The 13,613-nt window shown below is 40.4% G+C and overlaps 1 protein-coding gene across 1 annotated transcript in view; it reads right to left on the reverse strand.

The window, feature by feature from the left end:
* Window positions 1–13,613, reverse strand: part of kcnh3 (potassium voltage-gated channel, subfamily H (eag-related), member 3) — a 688,912-nt gene that overhangs the window by 44,393 nt on the left and 630,906 nt on the right. The window contains exon 12 of the mRNA XM_072578888.1: window positions 10,348–10,682. Coding sequence (XP_072434989.1) covers window positions 10,348–10,682 — 335 coding nt within the window. The remainder of the gene's footprint in view (window positions 1–10,347; window positions 10,683–13,613) is intronic.

A 13,613-nucleotide genomic window follows, 5' to 3' on the forward strand; every position in this document is an offset into this window, starting at 1 on the left:
AGCCACCACGTAGAAAATGTTAGGTGCAAAGTCAAGTTATACCACAATATATAACAAAATATAACAAAAACTGAAATTGCTGGAGTAACTCAGCAGGTCTGTCAGCATCTGTGAAGAGAAAACGGTTAATGTTTTGAGTCCAGTGACCCTTCTTCAGGTAAGTGAGTTGCAACCCTCTGAAGTTTGCACTGTGACTCAGAATTGGGGACATTGTTGGGGGGCTCCAGATGCCATGTAATTGCCTAACATAAGTTTAAAATGCCAGGCAATTACTGCATTGTGAATTCATTTGGATTTCTGAGATACCCTAACGTGCATTTTCCGGGATCGGAAAATCTACTCTGTCATCAACAGTTAATCCTTGTCACCAACTAGCCAACCTTTGCTGATGTGGATCAAAAGCAGCTGGTACAATGAACCGTCCAGAATGAAGACATCTTGACTGGTGCCATGATACTGAGTAGGGACCTGTATAATTTTCTGCCTTCTGGACACAAAACAGCCAGGTACTGAGGGAATGGAATCCCTTTCAGTTTCATTATAGGACAGAGTTAACCTGCAGTGACTAAAAAGTGATGTGTATGCAATTACTAGCACACTGCACTACAGGGAAGCCTCCAGTCATACTCAAGCTGTGCACTGTTTTTTGTCTGCTTCTCTGTGTCAAGAGAATAAAATACAGTTAGCTGTCATTGACTGGAGAATTTTAGTGGTCTTCCTTACACCAAGGTGGCAGCAAACTGAGATATTACAAATAGTGTCAACCTGGGAAGAGCCCAACATATACATGTTAATTGCTATGGTCACCTTTACAGTCACGGACCATGTAGCCTTTGCCCTGCTCCGAGATAGCAACAGCTGACAGATTTAAATAAAGATGTTCTTACTGATGTAAAGATTGTTCCTTTTTGAAGTTCACATCAGACAATTGCTCTCTGAGTATCCAGGGCATAAAGGACCTTCTGCGGAAAGCTCTTTACCCCCTTCTCCTCCCTCTTTCAGCAGTTTGCTCTCTACAGCCTCTGGTCATTCTCAAAACCATAGTGTATTCCTCACCAAATGCCTTCTGGACTGACCGTGTTTTGAAGCAACTGGTATGTGTGGAAGTCTTTAAGTCTGAATAATATTCTTCGGCACCTCCCATATCACTGCCTATAAATTCTTGCAATGTTAAATAACTATAAAAAGCACCAACCACTTCTACAAATGCAACAGCTAGTAGAAATCCATCAGTAAGTAATCTCAAAATAATTGATGATCCCTTTAAATAGTGCTGGGTGGGCAGGGTGTGGGGAGGGAGGAATTCTTACTGCCTACCTACTTCCTACATGTGTTCAGCTGCGTGAGTTTAGGAGAGGGCACTGCTGGTACACTGAGATCCAAAATGCAACTGCTGTCATCAAATTAACACTCCACACTGAACCATGTTATTATGTGGCTCCTCAAGTATTTCCAGCAGATGTTTGCTCCATATGTGAATGCCCTCAGCAATGCTGCAGTTGTGTGAACTTGCACTACAAATGGTATTATGGAGCTCCAATAGTATTCATTAATAGAAAAAAAGCCACACACAATTCCCGTTTCTCATCCAAGACACCAGTAATGAGATATTGCGAGAATGGGGGAACAGAGTCCAATTCCACTTCTTGACATTGTGTTGGTAACAAATGATACACAGTGTAACTTGTTTAGAGTAATCTCTCTAACTTCTGTGCCAGTAATGTATTTCAATTCCCACACGGGCTCAAAGCATCTCACATTGCATTTGTATTAAGGGATGTGAGACAAATGTAGCTGTATGGAGTTAGACATGAACTCAGTGAATGGTGAAACAGACTTGAGGGGCTGAATGGCCTACTCTTGTTCCTATATTTTATCTTCCACTTCAGCCATCCTTATGGTTACTGGGCGGGCTTGCTAATTGTGCTAGCTTGTGCTGATTTATTAACATATTTGCCTGCTGTAATCACAAACTTGTATTAATAAGGGCAAAACAGTGGCTATTTGGTAATGCCACTGGACTAATAATCCAGAATGCTCTGAGGGCACGAAACATAGAGTGAACTTATAAAAAGAATTAGGGAATGGTTGCAGTGTACAGAAAGAAGCCATTCACCATGCTGTGTCTATGCTGCCTCTTTGAATGAGCCAATAGTCCCCTCCTCCTTCCACAGCCCTGTTACTGTCTTTCTTTTCAGATAATAATCCAGTTGCCTGTTGAATGCATTGATTGATCTTCCTTCTGTTTAGGTGTAGAAGTGTACTGTACCTTTAAGAAAGTTAAAAGCTAGCAGAACAACCTGACAACACCAAGAGTTCTGAACAAGATACAATATAATCTTTTGGTCTAGCAGCTAGTGTAGCTGGTTGCTTGGAGACAAAGACAAATTCAAATTAGGCCAATCAATTTAAATTAGACCCCAAAAAATATCAAACTGCAATCCAGTTTGAATGTAGTAATATTGACAGTATTAAAAATCAATGACCCAATCCGATGCTTTGGGGGTATAAGACTGGGAAAACATGAACAGTTGAGAGAGAGCTGCCAAGCCTCCAACATCTGCAGACTGCCTGGAAAATTAGCTGTCTTGAAGGTACCTTTATTGATCAGTGACCTGTGAAATAGAAATCCCTAAGAAGAAGAAAATCTGCAGAGATAGATACCAAGAGAAGATTCAACAGCTGGCTGGTTTTGAAATTTGAATTTTGGTAAATCTTAATCGGGTGTTTTATCAGTCTAACCTTACAGAAGGGAAAGTAAAGATAGGTGCTGTAAATAATTATGAGTTAATTATTTTCCATTATACTTTAAGAAATAAAGTTGTTACTTATTACTTTAACTAGTTCTTGGCCTCTCCAATTTTCATATATTACTGAACGGGATAAATTGTTTCTGTGTTGCTGGTTTAAATTAAGCAGGGGGGTTTACTCTATGTCATGTCACCTCTACCATATTGTTGGGTAGTGCATTTGAGATCCTAACCACGTTCTGTTTGTTCTAATTATAATTCTGGTGTTGCTCCTTTCACGAATTACCTTATGTCTATACCCTCTGATTTTCAATCCCTCCATCAACAGAAACATTTTCTCCCTATTTACTCTGCTTATCTGCTCTCTCTGTTTACTCTATCCACTCTTTCCAGATGCCTTGAAATTCTGAACATCTCAATCAAATCTCCTCTCAACGTTCTCTCCTGAAAGAAGAAGGCAGTCCCACAACTTAATCTAATTCCTAAAGTGTGGTGTCCATGTCTAGTCATAATATTCCAGTTGAGGTTGAACCAGTGTTTTGTACATGTTTTATAGAACCTATGTGCTTTTGTATTCTTGTATTCTAAGCTCCTATTTATTGAGCCTAGGATGATCTTATTAACAGCTGTTTCAACCTGTCCTGTTGCAGTCAATGTTATGTGTCCGTGTACATTCAGGTACCTCTGCTCCTATACCCCTTTAAAAATTGTACCCTTTAAATTGTTCTGTCTCTTTGTGTTCTTCCAACCCAATGAAATCTCTTCAAACTTCTCTGCATTAAATTCTTCTTCCACCGACCTGCCTATTCCACCAGCCTGTCCTTTTGAAGGTGTACATTTTCTTCCTCGGGTTCACAGTACTGTCAAGCTTTTGTGTCATTTGCAAATTTTGAAATAATGCCCAGGTCCCAAGGGTCCAAGTCAATAATACCCTTCAGAAAGGGCATGAGTCCTGAAAACAAATACCGGGGAACTCTATTATAAACATTTCTTTGGTCCAAAGTCATCTATTACCATTACTCTGTTTCCTGTTACTGAAGTCATCCTGTATCCATGTTGCTGCTTTTCTTTTTATTCCATGAGCAATGACTTTGCTCACGGGGGGTTTGTTGATTTTACAAGTCCGTGTGAACTATATCAACAGCATTACCCTCTCTCTATTATTTTATCAAACAACTGAGCTAAACGCTATTCACCCTGAAATATTCTTGCTGATTTAAGAACTCAGGTAGTTTAGTTGGAAATGTCAGTGGAAAAATGAAAGTTTGGATCAATAGCTATTTTCTGTTACAACTTAAAAAGAAAAGTAGAACTGTGCAGACATTTAATAGTTACCAGAGCATCCAGTTTTGTCTGAAGTCGGATGTGACTACTTTGTGATACATAGCTGCACCAGTTATCTTTGAAAAACATAGTAACTGCCCAAACATCGAGTTTGAATTAGTTTAAGTGAAGTTTATCACAGACCTGAGAAGTTCGAATGCAGGCCTTCAAAAATGCTGTAGCAAGCCAAATCACCCTGTGTCTTTTTAATTAGAAAATAAATAATAAACAACAATTTTGCAAAATAAAAGAAAACTTTGAATTCAAGCCAAAAACTAATTCCAACTGACCAGCTAATGAATTGAGGATCTCTGCTGTCAACAAACAAAAAAAACTGAAAAAGTACAATGCTCTTTTGGATTGGAATTTGATCAACACACTTTTTCGTCAATACTTTCCACCCATGACATTTCTAAATATATTGTTTGCCTCATCTATCTGTTTGAATTATGTGTGAATGAATGTGTACGTGTTCAGATTTCAAAGAAGTGTTGTTTATGTTTTTATATCAGTACTTAGTATTCTGTATTTGCTACATGCTAGAGGCTAGGTTTTACTTTACAATAAATAGGACTTCATTTCTTGATCGTTAATGAAACCTGGTTCTTTTACCTTAGACAGTGGTTACAGTTAGGCATGAACCATCCAGGTGATTAAATTGATCATATTTCATGACTCATTGAATAGTGGGGCTTGATTTCTAGTGCACTATTCCCACTGGACTTGTGATACTAATTTTCCATAATTAACCTGCATTTGCCCAGGGGACTATTAATTTTGCCCTGTCTTATCATTTCTAGAAGCTCTCTCCCGAGGTTAAACTGATTATCTGTGGTTTCTGAGTTTAGGTTTACACCATTTTTTTGTTAAAAGTTGCAACATTTGCAATTTTGCAGACCTTTGGCACCACTCAGCGCTTCTGAAGGTTATAAAATTATCCTCGGTGCCTCTGTAATTGACACACACACACACACACACACACACACCCCTTCCTAATCTATCCAATACATCATCCTGATCCGTCTTAATCCTTTCAAGTATCTGAAATTGTCTCCTTTACAAACTGAGTAGCACATTTTTCTTGGTCATGGGCAGATGCAAACTAGTTATTTAATAACTCAGTTGCTTCTAAGTATAAATCTTATTTGTGGTCCCTAATTGGCTCCACCCCTCTTTTCATCATACTTTTACCTTTCATATGCCCATGGAAAACATTCGTACTCCCTTTTATGATAGTTGCCAATAATTTTTCATACTCCCTCAGCTTTTCTGATAAGTTTTATTGATTCCCTTTGAACTTTCTGTTTTTTGCCTGATCCTTGACTGTATTGTTCATCTGACTTCTATCATAAGCACATCTTTTCTTCCTCCCAGTTTTTCAGTTTTTTTGTTAGACTTTGTCCAGTTTGGAAGCTCTTAATTTTTGGTGTCAAATTGAAATATCATTCATCCTTTAGGCAGTTGATCGCTACATGTCAAATTGAGAGTTTTTACTTTTAATGCGTTTGCACATGAGCATAGACATAACCTCCAGTGGTTAACAATGTAAGGTGGCCTTGGCTTCTTTGATAGTCCCTAGACTGTCCTGAAAAATCTTTAATTCGGACTTCATTCAGGCAGCCATTTTCTAATCAAAAATGTTAAGCCAACCTTGATGAATCTTTCTCAACTAATTTCATGCCATCAAGCTTAGGCCTGAGGCTTTCACTGCAATCAGTGGTAACTGAACTAGCTGCTTCTTATAAGAGACCGGAACTGAAGTTGTACGCTTAATCTATAAAGGTTACCCAGTATAGAGTCATAGAGATGTACAGCATGGAAACAGACCCTTCGGTCTAACCCATCCATGCCAACCAGATATCCCAACCTAATCTAGCCTTACCTGCCAGCGCCTGGTCCATATCCCTCCAAACCCTTCCTCTTCATATACCCACCCAAATACCTCTTAAATGTTGCAATTGTACTAGCCTCCACCATTAGTTTAATCAAGGTCATGTGTAAACTTAAGAATTGGAGTCCAGAGCAAAGTTTGTTAAAAACTGGTTCTGAGATCACTGAAATGGCCACGCTGGTATCAACCTCAATAGAACAGGGTGACCATTTAACTTCAAAGTTTGTGAGAAGATTTGTAGCTCGGGTGCTCGTTGTTGTGGTTCTGTTTGCCGAGCTGGGAATTTGTGTTGCAGATGTTTCGTCCCCTGTCTAGGTGACATCCTCAGTGCTTGGGAGCCTCCTGTGAAGCCACTATAAATGCCGGAGGAAACATCACAGAAGCGCTTCACAGGAGGCTCCCAAGCACTGAGGATGTCACCTAGACAGGGGACGAAACGTCTGCAACACAAATTCCCAGCTCGGTGAACAGAACCACAACAATGACCATTTAACTGGATGTTTATTTTGTTTGTTTCTGATTTGAATGTTTCTAAACAATTTAACAATTCCAAACCAGTGATAGGTGGACTTTCCAGGGAGTGTCTTCACCTGGATACTGACCTATGAGTTTTCTTACACAATTTAGGTCCAGTGGGACTCTCTTATTGCCTTGAGTCCACAAACCATCAGCAACCACACTGGCTTGCCAGTCCAGATCCTGAAGAAAAATTTAACCAAGGCTTGGCTTTGTTTTGACATTTTGCTGCGAGATGACCCTGGAGTCCCTCTGTTTAGGATAGGTCCTGAGTGAGGCTGTGCAATTTCCTTCACTGAAGTGGTGTTCACAAGCTCAGTTGGATTGGCGATGCTGTCCACTTCAATCGGAATACTGTATAACTCGTCTGCTCCACTTGCCACATTTTCCAAAGACAAAGCCAGCTATACTGCCTGTGTGAAGTCCAGCTGGATTTCAGCTAGTATGTCCTTTTGCATGGTTACCTTATAAATCTCATATGCCAAACAGTCTTTCAGCATCTCATTCAGCATTAAACCAAACTAACATGCTTCTGCCAGTCATAGAGTCATTGTCTCAACCAAGTCAAAAATCCTGATATAGATTCCCTTGGTCCTTGAATTGCCAAGTAAAATTGATAGCATCTCAGAACTGGAGGAGACTTGGGGTCATAATATTCCTTAACGAAATCCATCAATTCTTGAAAGATTTTAGTATATGGTGCCTTGGGGAAAGCTAGGCTCCTAATAACTGAAAAAGCAGTCCCTCTCTTCTAACTTGCACAAAACTCTGTGCCACGGTAGTAATATCACAGTCTTACAGTGAAAGACATAAAGTAGACTGGGATTTCTGAGAGCTTTCCCACCTAAGAATAAAATACAATTTATGAAAAATGCATACTTAGCTTAAGAAACCTAAGGAAGTTGATTGATCACTGCCTTACTCTGATTTGGCATCTGGCAGATTCTGATTCTAGTGGGAGGTGATACACTGTTTCATGAAACTATTGTGTTTGAAGTCAGAGAATTGTGGGAGCTGGATTAAATCTCCAGAAACCTGTGGATATGTTAAGAAGCACTGAAGTCACATAGGTGCAAGTGATTCAGGTTGACAGAAATCCATATATGTACTCAAAAAGGAGAATGAAACAAACAGTGAAAAGAAGCTTGAGCCTGCCAAAACTCTGCATAAACCCTATCTGGAATATTGTGTTCAATTCTGGGTATCACATCATTCATTGGACTTGGGATGAATGTAGCACAGATTGACTGGAACGATAAAAGGGTTAAAAGGGTCAATCACAAGAAAGGGTTGAATGGGCAGAGGTTTTTTCTGTGAATAAAGGAAGTTAAGAGAATGGCGAACTGAAGTGTTGACGATCATTAAAGGAATCTTTGTTTTTGTCCATTTGTGGTGTGTGGATATCACAAGCAAGATCATCATTTATTATTCATTTCTAAGTGTTCTTGATTTTTGATCTGATTTAATTTGTTATTGTCACCTGTACTGAGATACAGTGAAAAGTATTGTCTATCCGGACAAATCATACCTTACATAAGTACATCAGGGTAACAGAACAGAATGCAGAATTCTTCTGGATTTGCCGTCCATATGGTATAGTGTGATTTATTGTTGTCACGTGTACTGAGATATAGTGAAAAGTGTTGTTTTGCATGCTCTATGGGCAGATCATAACATACAAAGTGCATTAGGGTTGCGAAACAGAGTACAGAATATGGCCGCAGAGGTGGTACAGAGAGAAATCAGAATTTGAGAGGTCTGTTCAAAAGTCTGATAGCAGCGGGGAAGAAGCTGTTCTTGAATTTGTGTACATGTATATTCAAACTTCTATATCTTCTGCCCTATGGAGGAGGGCGGGAGGGGTCTTTGATTATATTGGTTGTTTTCCCAAGGCAGCAGGAAGTAAGGGTGGAGTCAATAGATGGAAGCCTGGTTTGTGTGACAGACTGGGCTGTGTTCAGAACTCTCTGTAGTTTCTTGCAGTCTTAGGAAGAGCAGGTGCCATACCACACTGGGATGCTTTCTATGATGCACCAATGAAACCTGGAAAGAGTCCTTGTGGACATGTCGAATTTCCTTAGCCTCTTGAGGAAGTAGAGATGTTGCTGTGCTTTCCTGACTGTTGCGTCAAAATGTGTGGACCAGGACAGATTTTAGGTGATCATCATTTCAGGAATGTGACTCACTTGAGGCTGGTATCCCTTTATTTACACATGGAGGGTCATTGACATTGATCCAGCTCCCTCAGAGCCAGCTCACAGAACTTCTGACATTACTCTTTTTATCCGTCAGCCAGATGAACAGCCCGAATCAGGGAACTCATAGTCTCTGAGGTCCACCTGGCTGAACTTGTTACAATCCCTATAGAATGTACCTGGAGAAGACAAAATCAACAAACAGTACGTCTGACAAGCCAAAAGGATTATCTTAGTGAACCTGTGGACGGGCTTCAATTTCCTCCTCCACCAATAAAACCAGTGCTTTTTCAGGGAAAAGTGGGCACCGCAGGGAGTGGAGTGTATTGTTTCCCCCTCCAACTCTATTTAGATTTGATCCCTGCCTTCCCCTCGCTATTTGCTCACGGAGCATTGCCCTCTGAGAAGGGCACAGCTTGTCACTGGCCACTCGGGTGTTTTCTTTCTTCCTGGTGGTGGAAATTGAATAAGGATTTGTACACCTGTTGTCTTTCACTGTGTCTCACACCTGCACACACACAGCATGATGCTGGCGAAAATATAAGCACTACCGCAGTTAGGAGGTAGCGTGGGCGTTATAAAATAAAATAAAACCAGTTATTTTCTTTGTATCTGTGTGTGTCTGTCTGTATCTGTCTGCATGAGTGTTTATGGGGAGTTTTATAAAGTGTTAGAGTTTGATTAATAGAATTATATGTTGATAGTTCATATTTGTTTACCATAACTAGAATCTATATATTTGAAATAAGTCATAATTCTTATTAAGTACAGAAACCTAGTCCATACCTTCATCAACCTGGGTCTAAAAACACAAGTTTGGGGAATATTTAACTTTTGTAATGAGTCTGGGAATTGGGGGGTTGGGCTTGATCTCCAGCATATATCCCCAGTGAAGTGTAACTTCACCGAATATAATATTAGACATGTTTCAGGAAAAAAATAATCGAGAGTTTCTCTTTAAAGGTTAGTTGTGGATTAAGTTTTGACTTTGTTGAGTTGTTGGTTAAATGATCAGGTTACAGTTTACTATGCACACAGAAAATACCCAGTAGACTTGCCAAGTAACAGGATATAGACGAATAGACAGACATACAGATTCCTGGAGCATTCACTGTCGTACTGTTTCACACGCAGAAAGCATTAACTATAATAACCCATTCAGTAAATCTTTAAAAAATATTACCTATTACATTTGATGTATGTTAGCAAACACACCATTCACAAGAGCCTGCAAATATACCATAAGGCATGCACTAAACTCCAGAAAATAGTCACAAATCGCTTGTTCACCTGTAGATATCAACAGCTATTGCATAGAGATTATTAACATTATAAAAAGATCAGTATGTGGCTCATTCATTGAGTTGTGGTAAGTATACCAATATCTACAATTACCTCCCCTTTTTGCTTATACAAAAGATAATCCATTCGCTGTATTTTACAAATATGAAGAAATCTTTAATGCACATATTGATTTTGGCAATAATCCACATTTCCCACATAACCCACTATCCTTTCAACTTGATTTACAATTAAATCTGACATTAAAAATAACACCTTGATTGTGGTCAGTTAAAAATGATTTATGCAATCTGGACTGGCTGCATAGGAATGACGAACTGTATAAATACTTCACTGAACTGAGAATTTAATAGGTATGAAAGTCACTTACCTTGGGCTGAGGTCAGGGGCTGCAGTACAGTTTATAGCAGGGATTTGCAGTTGGGATGGCTTGCTTCCATTACTGTTTGCAAGTCTGCCTTTGCCAAAATCCTTATTGCTATTATTCAAGGTTCCTGCAGGGGGCGTAGCTGGCTTGGACAAATGCTTCACTGGCAGCGAACATCTACTAATCTTAGGTGAACAAAACGCTTTGATGGGCGATATTATTCCTGTAGTACTATTTGCATTGGGAGCCAGGGGTGTGTTCTCGTCATCTTCAAGTTCTTCATCCTCCAGGATAGAGGGCAGCTTTTGGATAAGACCTCCATTACGTTCATATTCCAACTGCAAAAGTGCACAAAACAAAAACAAGAGCATTCAAGTGACCAGTGCGGAGAGAATGACAAGTAAATGTATAATATTAGAGCAACAATAGATCATTCAGCCCTTCAAAGTAAGTGCTATTAGACTTTACACATGAGGTCTTTTGAGTTAACATAACAAGGCAACCATAGGTGTGCATTAAGAAATGTCATTTTAAAAAAAACTCATGTAGAAAGCATTTAGGCACGAGCAATGATTTTAACACTGCCTTCTTGTTGTAAAATGGTGACTCACTACATGGTTAAAATTTCCTCCCTAGTTTATCACTTTATTCACTATTTCTGTTAACTTAACTAGGCCACTTTTCTATAAGTGGCCATTATATCTGCCTGTATTAAAAAAAGCCAACTTTCCACTTTCATGATTGGGTGTGTTAAAGTTTGAGGATGTGACCACAGTTTTGAAATTTATCCAAATAAATCAATAAATGATGAAATGAATCAAATATTTTGTTGTACCTAAAGCTGATATAATCTTGTTTTGAAGTGCTAGTGACCCCAACTCATCCAGGTGCAGTGTGGATCTGGTTGGGATGCACTTCGGAGGGTAGGTGCAGACTTGATATCCAGAATGGCTTCTTTCTGCAGTGTAGGGATTCTACGATTTTAAGTGCTGAAAATGTGTTGCTGGAAAAACGCAGCAGCTCAGGCAGCATCCAAGGAGCAGGAGAATCGACGTTTCGGCCATGAGCCCTTCTTCAGGAAAACTCATGCCCGAAACGTCCCTGTCATAATGCTTATTGCACAAAAGTAACCTACAATTAAAAACTTGCAGCAAACCACTTCTATTTAATAAAAGAGCCTCTTCTAGTTAGGCCAGCAAGAAAGTTTCCTTTAGCACTCCGGACAAGGCGATCAAAAGGTTGTTTGAGGATGATGGCGGCAAACACACCTCATAGTGAGGTGCCGTCTCTGTTTAACTGCACATACAACTTGGTGAGCAGCGGTGTACATTCCCTTTAGCTGCACATACAACATGCTGGCAGTGCTGGAGGTCTGAAATTTCAAACCGAGCTTTATGTTGTCTGTTTGTGAGGTCAATAGTCAGGAAGAGCTAATGATTTAAGGACCTTGCAGTATGCAACAATGAAGAATCTACAGTTAATAGTAAAAGCATTTCAGACCTGATAGGAAACAGACTACAGTAGGAGAGTTAGGAGCTCCCTGGATTTACTCTGTGGGTGGCACAGTGGCCCAGTGGTTAGCACTGCTGCCTCATAGCACCAGGGACCCGGTTCGTTTCAAGCCTTGGGCGACTGTCTGTGTGGAGTCTGCACATTCTCCCCATATCTGTGTGGGTTTCCTCTGGATGCTCCAGTTTCCTCCCACAATCCAAAGATGTGCAGGTAAGGTGAATTGGCCATGATAAATTACCCCGTAGTGTTAGGTGCATTAGTCAGGGGTAAATATAGGATAGGGGAATGGGTCTGGGTGGGTTATGCTTCAAAGGGTCGGTGTGGACTTGTTGGGCCAAATGGCCTGTTTCCATACTGTAGGGATTCTAATCTAATCCACTCCAGAGCGGACTGCTTCAAAATGTGGTAGTCTAGAGGAAAGGCTCTGAGTCTGGGAGAGCTCATGAATGTCAGAGGTCCCATGAGTAACATTAAAATCTCTGGTGGGTGAGGATTAACTTTAAGCAATTGTTCAGTATCACAGGCTGAGAAAGCAAAAAATAAGGAAAGAACTGACAGCTCAGATTGAGCATCACCACCACAGCAGGTGAGCATCATGAGGCCCGGCCATAGTAAAGGAAATCAAAGGTCACACAAACAATTTAAACCAAAAGTGCAGACTCAGGGTGATGCAAATCCAGATTACAGTGACAAAGTAGTAGACTAGAAGCCAAAACAGCATTAGGGGAGGTGATGGCCCAGTGGTATTATCGCTAGCTAGAAACTCAGCTAATGTTTAGGTTCAAATCCCTCCATGATAGAATTAAGAATTTACTGATGGCCATAAAACCATCATTAATTGTCAGAAAATTCTATCTGGCTCACTAATTTTCTTCAAGGAAGGAAGCTGTTATCTTTGCCTAGTCTGGCCTACATATAATTCCAGACCTACAGCAGGGTGGTTGACTCACAACTGCCCTCTGAATTGGCCTAGCAAGCCACTCAATTGCAACAAAGTCTCAATAAAGAAATGAAACTAGATGACCAACTGGCACTGACCTAGGAACAGAGGGAAAATAACAGCAGAAACAGCCTTGTTCAACCCTGAAAAGTTGTCCTTACTAACATCTGGGGACTTGTCCCAAATTGGGAGGTCTGTCTCACAGACTAATCAAGAAACAGCCTGACATAATCATGTTCAAGGAATCATACCTTACAATGTCCCAGACACCACAATTACCATTCCTGGATATATCCCACTGGCAGGGCAGAGGTGGCGGCACAGTTGGGTTGGAGTCATCATGGAAGTCCTCAACATTCACTCTGGACCTCATGAAGTCTCATGGCTTATACACGGGCAAGGAAACATCCTGCTGATTATCACATACTGCCTTCCCTTGGCCGATGAATCAGTCCTCTATGTTGAACAACACTTGGAGGAAGCACTGAGGATGGCAAGAGTGAAAATTGTACTCTGGCTTGGGAATTTCAGTGTCCAGCACCACGCATGGTAGCAGCACCCTTGATCAAACTGGTTGAGTCCTGAAGGACATAGCTGCTGGACTGGGTCAGTGACAGGAGATGATGGAAAAACATACTTGACCTCATCCTCACCCATCTGCCGGCTGCAGATGCATCTGTCTATGACAGTATCAGTAAAATTGAGCATTGCACAGTCCTTGTGGAGGTGAAGTCCTGCCTTCACACTGAGAATAACCTCCATCGTGTTGTGTGGCACTATCACTGTGCCAAATGGGACAGACTTCAAACAAATCTAA

The sequence above is a fragment of the Chiloscyllium punctatum genome, chromosome 10 (genome assembly GCF_047496795.1).
Source record: "Chiloscyllium punctatum isolate Juve2018m chromosome 10, sChiPun1.3, whole genome shotgun sequence".
In the NCBI taxonomy this organism is placed as follows: domain Eukaryota; kingdom Metazoa; phylum Chordata; class Chondrichthyes; order Orectolobiformes; family Hemiscylliidae; genus Chiloscyllium; species Chiloscyllium punctatum.